The 16,350-nt window shown below is 43.0% G+C and overlaps 1 protein-coding gene across 1 annotated transcript in view; it reads left to right on the top strand.

Moving 5' to 3' along the window:
• The first annotated feature begins 438 nt into the window (after nucleotides 1-438).
• THBS4 (thrombospondin 4) overlaps nucleotides 439-16,350 on the top strand; it is a 49,756-nt gene continuing 33,844 nt past the window's right edge. Inside the window, exons 1-2 of the mRNA XM_030846699.2 lie at nucleotides 439-685; nucleotides 6,060-6,263. Coding sequence (XP_030702559.2) covers nucleotides 598-685; nucleotides 6,060-6,263 — 292 coding nt within the window. The 5' untranslated portion in view covers nucleotides 439-597. The remainder of the gene's footprint in view (nucleotides 686-6,059; nucleotides 6,264-16,350) is intronic.

Here is a 16,350-nt window from a genome sequence, read left to right on the forward strand (position 1 = left end):
GCCTGACCAAACGATGTTCTTCTGTTTAGAAAAGAAGAGGTGGGGGATGGATGGTGCCCAAAGCTAGCGGGTCAGTGTCACTTTCTTCCTCCTTTGCCCCGCTCTTCTCCTTCTTCTCTGTCCTGCGTGTCCTCACTTTCTCACCAGCCCCGCGACTGCTCATCCTTGCACTTCGCATCCTCCTAACCCCCTCGTCCGTGCGGGCCCGGCGACTACGCCCACCCACCCAGGACTGGGTCGGCCCAGGGCTCCTTCCCGTCCCCAGTCCCGAAGCTCACGCCTCTCTCTCTGCCGCCCACGCTCCCCGCTCCGGCCGCCCCGGCCAAAGGGGATCCCAGCCAAGTAGGCCGCCCCGGCCTCGGCCCTCCCCCACCCCGGCCAGCCAGACCATAAAGCGCCCTGCCCAGCAGCCAGCGCACTCAGCTCCGCGGCGCCAGGACGCGAGCACCGCCCCCGACGGCAGCCCGGACGCCGCGCTCACCTCACCTGCGCTGCGCGTTGGAAGCCCGACCGAGGGGCTGCGCGCCGTCCGCACTCCCAGGCAGGGCCCGCGGAGCCGTGAGTCCCGAGCGCCCGCGGGGAGAAGGAAAAGCCAACATGCTGGCCCCGCGCGGAGCCGCCTTGCTCCTGCTGCACCTGGCCCTGCAGCCGTGGCTGGGGGCCGGCGCCCAGGCCACCCCCCAGGGTAAGTGGGAGCGAGCCGGGGCGGGAGCCACGGGCCAGGGTCCCTCGGTCACGGAGCCCGCCGTTCCGCGGTCCACTTGGGCGAACGGATCGGCCCCTGGCTCCTGGGGCCTCGCTCGGCACCTCTGTTTTTTATCGTGATTGGAAACGATACAGATTAGCGTTTTCGGAGATTCGATTATCCAGCGATGAGACCAATTCCCTATACAATAGTTCAGGGGATGCAAAACTTATTTTCAGGCTAGGCAAAGACGTGGGGTTTCCAAGCTTATGGCGCGGCCCTAGACCTCGAACACGTTCTGTTTGAAGTAGGGCGAAATCCGCATTCCGTCCCCCGCGGCTCTCTCTGGCCGGCCCTCCACTCAGCCCAGCATCCTAAATCCTTCGACGCGGCAGGAGCGATGTTCCCACCAGGCGGTCTGAGGCTGATATCCCCAAGAAAGGTGCAGTATGGCTGTATTGCCCTGCCACTCGCCTTTTTCTGCTCCAACTTTGTTGGGACCCCAAAACCTCCTTTGGGAGTTGGCTTGGTCTCTTGATTCTTGAGGTAAATTGAACTGGAAGGCTGAGAAGTGGGTCTTTCTCTACAAAGAGGTTAATAAGTTGATTAATAATTTGAAAAGCCACCTGGATGATCAGTCTTCAAACCCCTTTGTGAGATGGGGTGAGAAGAACTGTTGGGCAGAAAGCACTTAAGCTTAAACAGAATTTTGGAGAGACCAAAAGGAAGATACTATTTAAGCAAGAAAACATCTTAGGGCTTTAACTGGCTATCCAGTGATGATCTTCATCTGTTTGAATTGATGCCTGGGGTTAATTTTTACTGACTAAGAAAATAAAGCTGGAAGAGACACGCAACTTGAAGTAAAAATTGCTAATTCAAGGAAGGCAGAATGAAGAAAGCCTGTGCTAGTGCTCGCCATTCCCTTCCCCTCCCACTGCAGTAACTACCCATTTAAACTTTGCATTTCACCAGATAACTCATTTTGATTCCAGACCAGGCAACCAGAATTGTGTTTTCAGGGGGTAGTGAAACTGCTTTTAGTTTGGGTTGAAATGTTTAAAATGCTGTACTTTATAGTATTTATTCATTGTGACCTTGCTTCTAAGAAGGTAAGAAAGAAAGCCTTTTTAAAAAATTAATGTATAATTGGCATATAATGTTATATTAGTTTCAGGTGTACAACATAATGATTTGATCATTGTATACATTGCAAAATGATCACCACAGTAAGTCCAGTTAACATCCATTGCCACACATGACTACAGATTTTTTTCTTGTGATGAGAACTTTTAACATCTATTCTCTTAGCAACTTTCAAATGTGCAATACAGTACTATTAACTATAGTCACCATGCTGTACATTACATCCCCATGGCTTATTTATTTTATAACTGGAAGCTTGTACCTTTTGACGTCCTCCACCCATTTCACCCCCACCACTACTACCCCACTTCTGGCAACCATCAGTCTGTTCTCTGTGTCTATGAGCTTGTCCTTTCTTGTTTGTTTGTTTTTGTTTTTAAGATTCCACATATAAGTGAGACCATACAGTATTTGTCTTTGTCTTAATTACACTTACATAATGCCCTCAAAATCCATCCATATTGTCATAAAGGGCAAGATTTCCTTCCTTTTTATGACTGAATAATATTCTGTTGTGTGTGTGTATCACATTTTCTTTATTCATTTATCCGTTGATGGATACAGGTTGTTTTCATATCTTGGCTATTGTAAATAGTGCTGTGATGAATAACTCCATATATCTTTCAGAGTTAATGGTTTTGTTTTCTTTGGCTAAATACCCAGGAGTGGGATTGCTGGATCATATAAGGTAGTTCTATTTTTAATTTTTTGAGGAACCTTCATACTGTTTTCCATAGTAGCTGCCCCAACTTACATTTCCACCAATGGTGTACAAGGGTTCCCTTTTTCCCACCTCCTCACCAACACTTGCTGTTTCCTGTCTTTTTGCTAATAGCCATTCTAACTGGTGTCAGGTGATATCTCATTGTGGTTTCGATTTGCGTTTCCCTCATGATTAGTGATGTTGGGCATCTTTTCATGTATATGTTGGCCATCTATCTATATCCTTTGGAAAAATGTTTATTCAGATTTTCTGCCCACTTTTAAATATGTTTGGTTGTGATTTTTTGTTGTTTTGTTTGTTTTTGCTATTGAGTTGTATGAGTTTTTTGGATATTAACCCCTTTTCAGAGATGTGATTTGCAGATGTCGTCTCCCATTCCATAGGTTGCCTTTTCATTTCGTTGGTTTCCTTTGCTGTGCAGAAGCTTTTTAGTTTGATGTAGTTCCACTTGTTTACTTTTGCTTTTGTTGCCTTTGCTTTTGGTGTCAGAAAGGAAGCTTTTTGACACAGTTCAAAAGTTTTCTTATTGCAAACATTATTTAACAGGTTTGAATTCATGGGTGTAATATTTTGTGTTATATGAATTCTTGACGTTTGAACACACAACTTCATGGTGTGTTGCAGGTATGGATTTTGCTTCTTCTTGGACAGAGCTGCCTGTTTTATGGAGACTTGAAATCAGGCTATACCTAAATTATCTGGTTAATTTAATTGCTGTAGATGATCTGATTAAGTCAAGTTTCTGATAGATTCTTTATTGAGTTGATTAGTTTGCAATTATCAGCTCAGCTGAATAATTTATCTCCTTTTTCCTCTGAGCTGCCTTGCTAGTCTTATTGGTAAGTATTCAATTTTCATACAGTGATGGTTGGGCTCATTGGTAGCAGTAGTTTCACCTGTAACACTAGAAGGTTGTGCTTAGATCCTGGCGCTATTACTAAAGCGTCATAACATTAGTAGAAATTTGTGGTGTCTCATTTCCTTTTCAAAACACTCTCCAAACTCATTACTAACTAATCCCAACTTGGCCTCTTGAGAGTGAAGCCAGTGGATTAGAGGAACCGTACAGATTGAAATGCGGTAAATTTAGTTTCAGCTGAATTATGACGTAATCATGGTCAAAGCAAAAATCAGGAATACCAAGAGTTTAGTTTTGCATGCAGTTCCCATACTTTTAAACACACATCTCTTTCCTGAAGATGTCTTGTCCTGAATGGAACTTTTAAATATATTGCCTTATTTCCCTTTGCTCCCACTGATGGAAATGTAAAGTTTCCAGTTCTCTAGAAATTTAAAAATTCTATGCCCCTTTTGAAGTACAGTTGGCAGCAGTCCTCATGTTTGGGGAATGTGGGATGCTAGAAAGAACATAATAGATATTCTGCTTTCCAGCACTGCTAGTATTAAAATCATTATTGTATAAGGTTCTTGATACACATGAAAGAAACAATACAGATCCAATCTGAAGACATATCGTCTTTCAAAAGGAGTAGACATTCATTAATAACTAGGCTTTTGCCTGTTTGTTTTATAACTTTATTTTTTCTGACGAAAGCAACACCTGTTCATTGTAAAAAAAAAAAGAAAAGAAAATTGGATAAGTAAAATCAAATGAAATTAAAAATGTATAATTATTCAACCCAGAGATAGCTACTATTCTTGTTAGCATTTTGTCGTATTGTTTTTCAAATCTTTTTCTGGGCAAATACATATTTCAAATGGGATCATGTTATACATGTAATTTAATCATCTGTCTCCACTTAATGTATCCTGAGCTTTTTCCCATATCTAAGTATTCAGCTGCATTACCCTTTTTAATATATAGTAATTTAATATATAGTATTTCTCTTTTTGGGTGGACCAAAATTTATTTATCCAGGGCTCTAATGTAGGACACTTAGTTTCCAGTGTTTTTATACTATAAATAATTTGTTGAACATTTGCAGTGCCACAGGATGGCTTCGGAGGGCTGAAATCCCTGTAATCCCTGTCAAGCCTTTCTGTCTCTGTTAAGAAGAGACAAAGTGCTCTGCCAGCAAAGATTCAGGTTTCCCACCTCTTCCAATTAGATTTTCACATAACTCCTTCCTAAATAGAAATTCTAGAATGAACACTGGTGGTGAATCTCCTAAATAAATGACCGTGTCATCCATTATTTTCTTAAGATAAATTCCTTTTGTAGCAATGCTAAATCAAAGAGCATATGTGTCTTAGGGCCTTTGATATTGCTGTTTAAACTGGCTTCAAAGTGTTTATACCAGTTTAAATCTTACCCACCAGTATAGGAGTACCCATCTTCCTGAATCCTCACCAACAGTTGGGTATTATTGTATTTATTGTTTTTCCAATTTGATGGTGAAAATAATACCTCGTTGTTTAAGTTAGCAATTCCTTCATCATTAGTTAAGCATATGAACACTTATATATGTACTTATGTGCCATTGTAACTCTTTCTGTAAGTTGCCTTTTCACGTTATTTACCCATTTTTCTATTAGAATGCTTATTATTGATTTGTAGGAGCTCTTTATAAATTACAGATACTATGACCCTTTTTAGTAACCAGATTATTGTATCCAGGAGACAGCTCTGGAGCCTGAAGTTCCTGCAGGCTATGGAATTGTCCAAACGATATTTGCGTAAACCAAGAAAAATACTAAGTAACTTCTAGTGAGTATTACCCACATTTGGCCTTTGCCTTTTAAATTAACTGGACAGACTCTCTCATAACTTTCATAAAGTTTGAGAGAAGGTGCTGCTGACTCGATCAAAAGCAACTTACACAAATATACATGCAGGTTCTAGTTTTTGTAGACCAACTCTATCAGTGAGGTTACAATCAAGAAATAGACACCACGTTGTATGGTTTTGTTTTGTTTCCACATCGGGATTTCTTAGCAGAGAAACACTGGGGCACTGTAAATGCACAAAGCGAACACTTTGGTCTCACCAAGGTAGCAAACTGTTTTGTTGACAGTGTATCTCCTACCACACCCCTGCTTTCTGCTGCATATTTCCTGTGTCACTTATCACTGACCAGGAAAAGACAACTGGCTCCGGTCCAAGAGGCACATGAGGGACCCCAAGGCAGAAATTCACTACTAGGGGCCATAAGAAAAACAATGACTTGGTCGCTGTTACCTGCGTCCCCCACATCTTATATGTTAAGCCTTTAGTATAAAGGCTTTTAGCCTTTATACTAGCCTCTCCCTAGTGGGCATTTTCAGAGCCACTTCTTCAGCCAAAATGCAATTTTGGGTTTGCAAAGTTTGTCTTCTCTTGGGGGCTATAACCTTGTGATGAATACTGTGCTCTATTTCTTCTGGTTCAAATGTCCAGCCACTGTAAGAGTGATGAGGAAGAACTGGCGAGTTTGACAATGTGGAAAAATGATTACAGTATCAGTTTAATTCATAGCTTACTGTCAAATTGTCTCCCCTCTAAAAACGTGTTTGCCCCAAAGTTAAACCTTTCACTGATTGTTCCTTTCTCCCCATTCTCCGCAGTCTTTGACCTCCTCCCATCCGCCAGCCAGAGGCTGAACCCAGGTGCCCTGCCGCCAGTCCTGACAGACCCCACCCTGAACGAGCTCTATGTGATCTCCACCTTCAAGCTGCAGACGAAAAGTTCAGCCACCATCTTCGGACTTTACTCTTCAGCTGACAACAGCAAGTATTTTGAGTTTACTGTGATGGGACGCTTGAACAAAGGTAAGGAGATTTATAGAAATTATTTTCTTAAAAATCCTCTCTGCCTATTCCAGGATTTGGGGTCTACTTTCCTTCAGATGGTTCCATCCACCATTGATTTCAGTTTTCAATACCAAATTCCTCTGATTGTGCACTTACCTGTATAGGGAGGGTGAGTTGATATCGGGAGAAAGAAGGAAGAATAGCTTGCGGCAAAAATGCCCTTTGACATTGTCCAATCCTCATGTTATTCTGCATCCAGTCCTGGAAGGGACAGGACCCAGGACCGTTTGGCCACTCTGTTAGTCAGCTTGAGCTGCTATAACAAATAGCATAGACTGGGTGGCTTAAGCAACAGATGTTTATTTCCCACAGTACTGGAGGCTGGTAAGTCTAAGGTCAAGGTGCCAGCAGATTTGGTTCCTGATGAGAGCCTGGGTCCTGGCTTGTAGACAGCCACCTTCTCACTGTGTCCTCATATGGCCTTTCCTCAGGGTGTGCTGGTGCAGAGAGAGAGAGTGAGCTCTGTCTTCCTTTTCTTGTAAGGACACTAATGCCATCATGGGGGTCCCACCCTCATGACCTAATCTAAACCTAATTACCTCCCAAAGGCCCACTTTCTAATACCACCATATTGAGGGTTCGGGCTTCAACATATGAATTTGAGGGGAACACACACATTCAGCCTGTAATAGCCACTCGCACCATTCTTGTGCTCCCTTAGAAGCATGTGGCTTAGCAGACCTAACTCCTAGCTCTGCAAGCACCTCCCGGACTTGATGGAGAGAATATATCTCAGTGGTAGAACGAAATGAACAGCTCTCTTTTCTACCTGCTTTGTGCCAATTTACACAAGTCTGTCACTTGTTTGTTCCCTCTGCTGTCAAATGTTTCACTGTCAAATTGAGTTCCTACATGTACTAAGAAATGACTTCCAAGGAAAAGGTCACTATTTTTTCATCTCCTTCTCTTCCACCCGTGCCCTGCGGACAACACCTGTTCCTGCTTATTGAGGAATGTGACAGATACGTGTCCATGCTGCCTCATGCATTTAAAAAAGGAGGACTGGTCCTTCCGGCGAGATTTTTTATTTCAGTTTGCTCTACAAAGTAGATACTTCTAGTGCTTCAAACTCTCTGAGATTCTAATTGTGATTGAACACTTAAAGCTGCAGGTGTTGGGAGCTGGAAGAAATTCCCAATTCTTAGCATTCATAGGGCTATAGAGTTAAAAGCAAGAAGGAATGGGCTTTTAACCCCTCCTTTTATGTCAAGTTCCAATATCCTCCCTCCCTCCTTCCATCTCATTCACAAGTCTGCTTTCTCTGTTCCTCTGGCCTCTCAGGGGCTGAGGTGCGGTTTCAGACAATGAAGGGAGGTGGGGACATGATTCATGATTTACAGATGTTTCAACCATTCCTGCTCCCTTTGCCCCGCCTTCAGCCCTGATGGGAGGTAATTTCACCCATCTCTCTGCCTTGATTCTGACAACCCCATTTTGCCTCACGTCTCTTGAAGGAACATCTCATTGTCTAAGAACCCAGCTACTCAGTTTGTCATCTATAAAAGCCACCCTTCTTCATCTAAAGGGCAGTAGCTTCTCACTAAATTATTTTAGATGCACTGGAAGGTTTTTCTTTTAGCTCGCTCAGCTTAGTGGCTAAAAGGCCCTCTATAGAGCCAAAAACTCTGCTTCTAGCTTTTCACTCTCTCTGAATCTCACCCTCTATTTCTAAATTGGCCGTTGTGGAAAAACAAGCAACTTCCCCCGAGCTGATTCTTTCTGTTCACTCTATAGAAGCCAGGGTAATGCTAGATACATGGGCAGGTAGATGGATAGGGAAGGGGGTTGTTAAGTGTGTTTCCTTTGAAGAATCACCAGTCATGTGAGTCAGCTGTTAATACCAGCTGATCTCCATGTTAAAGGAGAAAAAAAGAGGAAAGGATTGAACACCTTTCCACCTGCCAACCTACTAGGAGAGATAAAAAGCTCTTAGAAAAAATATTTTTTAAAAGGAGTCGTAAAAGAATCCAGAGATGACAATTCTCAGAAAACAAAGAGGAATTTATAACAGTATTAGAGTTGAAGAATTTGACACAGAGAAGATTCCCTGGAGCAATAGGAAAAAGGACAGAGATTTGCCATCCCTTGTGAATCTGAAAGTTCTAGGGAGGAGCAGCAGCCCATTGTGACTGGAACAAGAAAGAAGTCACTGGGTCCATCAGGTCCAGAAAAAGATGCAGCATGTGTTTGTGACTCCCCATTGAGGTGTTCAGTGGTGGTGCTGGGCTGCACCCTGCAGGCCTCGAGACCAAAAGAAGAGCCCAGAACAGTGACAGAGACATCAACAGTTTATTGGACAGGGGATCTTACATGTCTGCAGCAAAAGGTCCTGGAGCGACATCCCACTGTATAGAGCAGACAGCGGGCGGGACATGGCAGCGATCTTTGCTACTCGGAGGAGAAGGAGGCTACCATGTATGGGGGAATTGACGTCAGGTTGGCTCGTCAGTTACCAGGGAAACCGGCAGCTGGGGCACATCCCTCACAGCCCCTCAGGTTAACCGCCATCATGAGGGCAGAAGTTTCCCTTTAATAAACTAGCAGGTGGAGGCGTTCTGGCCTAAGGATTAGAATAAGCACTTGCCGGAGCAGGGGGCAAACACTTTCATGTGAGTAGGGAGTAGGTGAAGCAGGGACTGGTCGAGCAGGGGAGTTACAAAGAGCAAGAGACCATCTTCAGTGACCTGACCGTTGAGGGGGCCATGCACACCTGCCATGATTTGTGGAGGGTGGGGGGAAAGCATCTTCCTGAAAGGTGAACCCCAGTCCGTTATTCAACTGACAAGCCTCAGCTGATCTTGTCTTCTGTTGCTTTGCATGGAAAACAGCGAAACAAGAAATCAAGATGTATCTCTCATGACTTAAAGCACCAGAGTAGGAAATAGGACACATCTTTCCCTCTATTAAAGGTTATGGTTTGGGAGAGGGTGACTGCACAGATGGAATCGAAGAGAGGATTTGGTTGTCTGGGCCTTTGACGAGCTCCTACGAGAAACTAAAGTGTATTCCATGAAGGCTGCAAAGAATGAGTTTGCCACTGAGCTTTCTGTTTCTACCCTCTCACTCTCCAAGTCATCCTACCATGGTCGCCTCGTTACTGTTCGCAAAGCATAACTTGGATCTAGTTATGCCTGACTGCAGAGACCTGTAGTGGCTTCCGATCCCAAACTGAATAAGGTGCAATTGCCCAGGCTGGGCTTTTAGGGCTTTCTATTGCCCGACTCCCAACCAGCCTTTCCAGTTTATCTGTCCTTCCAACTGTCCGTGCAGCCTGTGCTTCAGCTGGATGGACTAACTACTGTTCCCTGGACGCACCCACACTGTCGCTCCTTCTCTGTCCTTTTGCTCTTGCCCTCTGCTCCCCCTGGTGCATGCCCTGCACCATCTCAAGTGACTGAAATCCTACACACGTAAGACACATCTCCAGCTCCTCCTGACACCTTTCTTTATATGACTTTGTACCTCCACAGAAGGTGCTACTGTTCGCTTGCCTTGTATTTGAATTACTTAGAGGTCTTTTCTCCAGTAGGTTATAAGCTCCCCTAAGGCAGGGACTGAGCATCCCTTAACTCACCTTTGTGTATACTGCAGCACATAGCACAGTGCCCTGTACATAGAAGTGGCTCATGAAGAGACTGGATAGAATAAATGGAGGCTGAGAAGAGTATCTTTGTTTAAAAAAAAAAAAAAAAAAAGACATTGTTGTGGAAATTCTAGATGTATACAATGTCACACAGTAGGCCTGGCTCGGAATCACTTTTTGAATGAATGAATGTTGAAGACCATTTGGTTGAGGATGTAAAAGTGATACAGGTAGTATTTCTGATAGAAATGCTCTATCAGATTATTAGTAATACAGTGGTATAGAAATAAGCATTCTATAGAAACCACCTAGCTGGGTAGAAGATATGGTTGGTGATTTTCTTGAATCTGACATAGAGACAACTTTCCAGTTAGTATCCTGAGTTTGAGTCACAGTTAAAAGTCTCAGGAGCTGTGTCACCATGAATACATCTCTGAACCCCTCTGAGCATCGATTTACTATCTCTAAAGTGAGGATGATAACAGCTACCTCCCAGGTTGATTGCAAGAACTGACTTACATAAAGTATAATAACTTAGACTCTGAAGCTCAATAAAAACTTCAGGTTACCGTATTAGATAGATTAGATAGATAGAGACAGAGACACCTTTCTATTATTTAGGCAACTGTCTTCCAAAAATGATGAGTTGGTGAACTCTTGGCTTACCTTAGTGAAAGCTTCACCTTTCAGAAAAAGCATGAGAGGACCTCTTCTTTAGCCTTAATTTGAGAGCCACAAAAAAACAACTTGATGCTGTGGAAATGAAGGGAACTCCAAGAATTAGCAGTAATGACTGGAAAGAGTCAGGCTCCTCAGCCTATGACAGGAGAAGTCAAACGGTTCAGAGTAGTTGTTCTGAAACCTACAGGCTAATGAGAGATACAGCTTGAAAGAGATGGAAGAGTTTAAAAGTTAGAATTCTGGAATTTCCTGGCTGGCCAGTGGTTAGGACTCTGAGCTTTCACTGCCAAGGGCCCGGGTTCAGTCCGTGATGGGGGAACTAAGATGTCGCAAGCTGCGTGGAGAGGCCAAAAAAAAAAAAAAGTTAGAATTCTAAACCAAATAATGAAGGGGAAAAAATGAGGTGCCTCAAACGCTTATAATAATATTTATTTATGGAGCCATTACAATGAACCAGGGCCATGCTAAAGGCTCAACGCTCATTTTCCCTTTTAACTTTCACAGTACTCTTATGAGGTACCCTTGAATGAACTCAGTTTTAAAATGATGATATCCAGAAAGTGGAAAGAATTTTCGTGAACTTTAGGACAAACCTTCAGAGGGTTGTACTGTTTTATTCATGCATTTGGGGATTTCCTGGAAAAGAAAGCTGGGATTATTTGAAGGCAAATAGGTTTACTAAAAATAAATCCTGCCAAATTTTTTAATGAATTTTATGAAGTCACTCATTATACCTTTCTGAATAATATAAAAAAAGAATAAGCTAGATAAATAGTACCGTTAGGAGTTGGTAAATTGCCTTATAGCAAAGTATCTAGTGGTTTTGACAAGGCTCTGTCTTGGGCATTGAACTTTTCAACATATCAGTGACTTAGGTGGAAACATAGTATTTTAACATGTTTGCAGTTGGCACAGGGCTGGAAAAAACAGTTGAACATGTCAGATGCCATTATCAAGATTTGCAAGGTCCTACCTGGCTGACACACAATAGGCCACCATCAGATTCAATTTAACCATAATAAATGCAAATCCATCCTCTAGGAATGAAAAGTAAACTGTAGACGCCCAGGATGTGGAAGACCCATCCTAAGCATTCCAGTCAACAACGTTAAGAACCAAGCAATGTTGAGCACAGTGCCTGGCACTTAGTAGTTGCTCAGAAATGTTTGCTGAATGAATGAATGAACAGATACAGTGATGCAACTTCTTTTTAAAGCTTTTCAAATTTTAGGCTTCATTAATACACACATGTGGCCAGATTAAGGGCACTGATAGTTCCACTGCACACTTCATTGTCCAGCCACATCTAGAATACTGTGTCTAGTTGTGAGCACATTTCACAGGGACACTGTCAAGTCAGAGACTACCTTAAGGAGAGTCACCAAGCCAGCATCCTTCTGTATCCCGTTTTTTTTAACCACATCACAAGTCAAAAAGTTAAAGGAACTGGAGAAATCAAGGAGCCAGACAGAAGACATGAGAGAAGTGAAAGTTGCCTTAAAATATTTGAAGAATGTCATTTCGATTGAGGATAAGATTATATCTGTCTATAGTTCTGAAGAGTAAAATTAGGACACACCGGTGGAAGTCAGAGGAAACAGATATTGGCTCTGAATTAGGAAAAGCTTGGGGAGCAATCCAAAAGTGAAATGGGTTTTTCTGCAAAGTAAAGTTCTTTGTTACTGGAAATGTGCTGGTAGAGGCTGCACTTTTACTGAAGGGATTTGTGAAATGAGATATTAAGCTGGATGACTTATAATGCTAATATTCTGTGGCTCTGCTAAGGCTCGAGAGCATTCCATGGGCATTTATGAAGTTGCTGTGCGCCTCTCTCCTATAAGGTGACCTTGGGATCCTGTGCACATTTACAGCTCTGTTACCTGCCTGATACTTGTTTACAGTGATGCCTCATAACTTAGCAAAATATAAAGCCTTTTGCAGATGTTCAGTATAACTGCTGTGCTTCCTTTCACTGGATGGTTTCTTTGCTCCGTGTGTGTGTGTGTGTGTGCGTGCGTGTGTGTGCGTGTGTGTGTATTCTGTAAGCTTTACATTGGTTTAAACTGCTACAAAAAAAATTCAAAACACACATACTGCATTTATCACACCTGGGAGTCACCCAGAGTACTTCTAGGAAAAGCAGTTTGATGATTTATCTTTTATGTATTTCCAAAGCACTCAAGTTACAAAGACCTTCGCGTGTAGGGCATAAAGATAAATGAGTCAAGGCAACCAAGGATATCCGTCACAAGAAACATTAATGGCAAGAAGTCTTTTTTTAATGTACAGTTATTTAGAGAAGAAGAGGAAAGGTTGACAGCAGTTGCTTTCATCATATATTTAAAAGTGCCAAAGAGCAAAGCCATTCGCCAAGCAAAGCCATTCGCCAAGCAAAGCCATTCGCCAAGCAAAGCAGAAAGCCCTGGACTACCTGGCTGAGTTTGCTGCCTGCAGGCCAGGTCACTCTGAATTTCTTTGCCCAAGCAGACAAAATATTATCATTTCCAGTTCTTTAAAGCTGGTAGCCTGCCTCATAGCTTTGACATTCAACACATCATAATATTTTTGACCACCAAGTCCATCCACTTTTCAAAAAGCACCTTTTGAAAGTTTTCCCAAGATAGCAATATTTCAAATCTTCATTGCTTGAGTTTGCTTCTTCGTCTTCATCCCCCGCCAGTCACTGAGATGATTTTAATCAGGCCGGGCTGCGTGGCTCCTCTGTCAGGCTGGTACCCAGACATGGAAATGCAGCCATAAAACGGGGCTCCAAACTCTCAAGTACACAAAGATGCTTAGTTTAGAAGGAAAGGATTTATGTAAGTAAACTAATAGAAACTGCTCCCCACATTTTTCAAAAGATTGTGGATTAAAAAAATCAGAGTAGGGGGCTTCCCTGGTGGTGCAGTGGTTGGGAGTCCGCCTGCCGATGCGGGGGACACGGGTTATGCTGCAGAGCGGCTGGGCCCATGAGCCATGGCCCGTGAGCCTGCGCGTCCGGAGCCTGTGCTCCACAACGGGAGAGGCCACAGCGGTGAGAGGCCCGCGTACCGCAAAAAAAAAAAAAAAAAAAATCAGAGTAGATACATGTCTCAAAGTAGATACAGTCTATTTTATCTATTTTTTCATTCAACAGATAGTTGTATTTGGTGTTCTCAGATGCTGTGGTGTATGGGAAAATCAGTAAGAAATAGACTGCTTGTCCCAAGAGTTTATGCTTTAGTAGAGAAGATAAGAAATAAACAAATATACTAGTACCTACGTTTGTACAGCAGCTTATATTTTTGCATTTTCTTATTTGACCACCACTGAAAACAAAATGAAACAGGAAGGACAGCTTTTATTGACTCCTTTTAATAGTTGAAGAAGTGGACCCTTCAGGCCCAGGGTCACATAGGGATTAAGTGTCCGAGCCATGACTGGAACCTGAGTCCTGAAAAAGTATACCTAGCAAAGCACCGAGAAAGTGTTAGGGAAGGTGAATGAGGCAGTGACTTCCAACCATGGGGAAGATGGAAGACCAGAGGGAGTCTGGTGCATTTGAGCTGGATCTTGGCTTCAGATTTGTGGCAATGATGGAGCAGGAAGGAGAGGAATGGAGAAGAGAACATTCGCACAGGGAGAAAAGGATGAGGGAGGCTGGAGAACGCTAGAGAGGGGTGAAAATGGGTTGTTAGAACTGGTCGTTCAGCTTGGATGGTGATCAGCAGAATGGAAGGTGGCAGGAAGGTTGGGCCAGTCCTGGGATAAGTTACACGTTAATTAGGGACCGCTAGGGAGCTAGTGAATGATTCCATTGGCTCGGTTGTGTGTTGCATTGAAAAGGCAATCATTTGGTCAAAACGGTCCTGTAAGAATCTCAAGCTTTCAGTCCAGAAAAACTGCATAGAAAGAGACCCTCAGCAGGAAGGTAAGTCAGGAATCTGACAGAGAAACCCAGAGATAGAACAAGGTAGAGGCAGAAACACCTTTTGAAGACCTGCAGCATTCAGTTCTAATCAGAGGAGTTCTTGGTACTCCCCCTGAGAGAGAACAAGACTGAAATCACCAAGCAAACTTGTTTCAGTGGGACGCAAGCAAGAGAATGGAATGTGCCTCAGCTGAAGAAGCAGAGCTGTACCCAGTGACCATTTTCCTGAGTGCGTTGCTCCCTGGGGTGCTAAGGGGCAGAAGTGGGCTGGAGCCAGGAGAAGACTGCTCCTTCCGGCTTCCAGGCCTGATTTTTCACTCCTTCTGGAGGCAGAAGTGATGTCTTACTGGCTCACTTGTATTTTCCCCTCTGTTTTGCTCCCCTCTGTTCTGTGTGTATGTTGGGCTAGGATTGGGCAAGGTGAGCACTGGGAAAGGGGGACCAGAGAGAGGAAGGGAACCATGTCTGCTCTCTCCCCTCCAGTGGTGCTGCTTCTGCAGAAGGTCAGGGAATCTCCCAGGCTGCAGGCTCCTGGGTTGTTGAGGCTGTTTCTAGACTCATTGTGACTGATGGGAGAATGCTGAGTTTTCTGAGCAGGTGCCTGTTGACCCTCTGGGGTAGTCTTACTGCTCTGAAGATAAAATAAGTATAGAAGCACTGAAGTAAGGAGTTTGCAATAAAAAAGAAAAATGAAAAAATGGAAGCCATAAGCAAAATGAAAATTATTGGATCAAGTATGAAGAATGGTAAATGTCAAAGCACTTGATAATTTTCTGCTAACAGACCTTGTGAAGATGGAAGTTTCCATAAGTCTTCTTTTCCTTTTTTTCCTCTTGCTCTTGTCACAAGATCTGTGAGCATGAGGAATCTCATTTCAGTGCTGCACTGCAACACAAAGCAAGGCAGAAGTCTAGCGTGCCCTTAAATGACAGCATGAACACAATGGCAGGTTTGGCTGCCTGCAATAGCTGTTAAATTGCTACTCTCTAAACTTTTAAATTTATATGTGAAAAGCTTTCAATGCAATCATTTAATTATTCATTGAAGGTTTATATTCACAACATTAATGTGCAAGTGTTATACATAACGTACTCCACTAGGTACTATTTATAAAATTAAACTTAGCAATTCAGTTATGAAAATAAATCATGGCCCACATGGCCTGGAAGGCCTGCTAAAAGCAGGCAAGGGCCCATGAAAATATGTTTCCTTTGAATTACACAGAAATCCCAGGAGAGAAAGACCAAGGGTATTTGTTTTAAGCTGCTCTGTGTATTCTCTTAAACTGTTACTATGAGGAACAGAGGTTGTGGCCATAATGAAAATGAGGAGATCCTGAGTATATGTGTCTGTGACCTGGTTGAAGTCTGGTAGTCCAAGTGGTGTTTTCACTGGCCTGTAAAAACGCCAGGGATTTGCAAAACTATTCAAAAAAGTAAAGAAATAGACGTCTTAAAATATTGAATTAGTGCATATATTTGGGTTCATTTTCCCCCTCTTTTGTGTACCTTATGCCTCCAATTTCCAGCCATGCTGTTACTATTATAAATTCTCAACAATATTAAATAAAGAGGTAAAAAAACTCTGTTGTATCCCATGTTTAAAATACCTCAAGAATTTCTACTCATGTCTGTTTTCTTTCTCCTCATACCCCATTTACTTAAGTCTTACCAATACTTTGCTTCAGGAAACGTAGTAATGTACTACAGCCATAGAAAGGCCTTCTAACCAGTCTGTTCTGTCAGGTCTTACTAATTCTTCTCTCTCGGTAAGCAAGTGGCGGCGACCACGTGGGCACGAGAGAAGATCTCCTGACTCCTCAGGGCATCTGTCTATACCACAGACCCTGATGCCAACTGGCCCCCTCCAGC

This window comes from Globicephala melas, chromosome 3, assembly GCF_963455315.2.
Source record: "Globicephala melas chromosome 3, mGloMel1.2, whole genome shotgun sequence".
NCBI lineage: Eukaryota > Metazoa > Chordata > Mammalia > Artiodactyla > Delphinidae > Globicephala > Globicephala melas.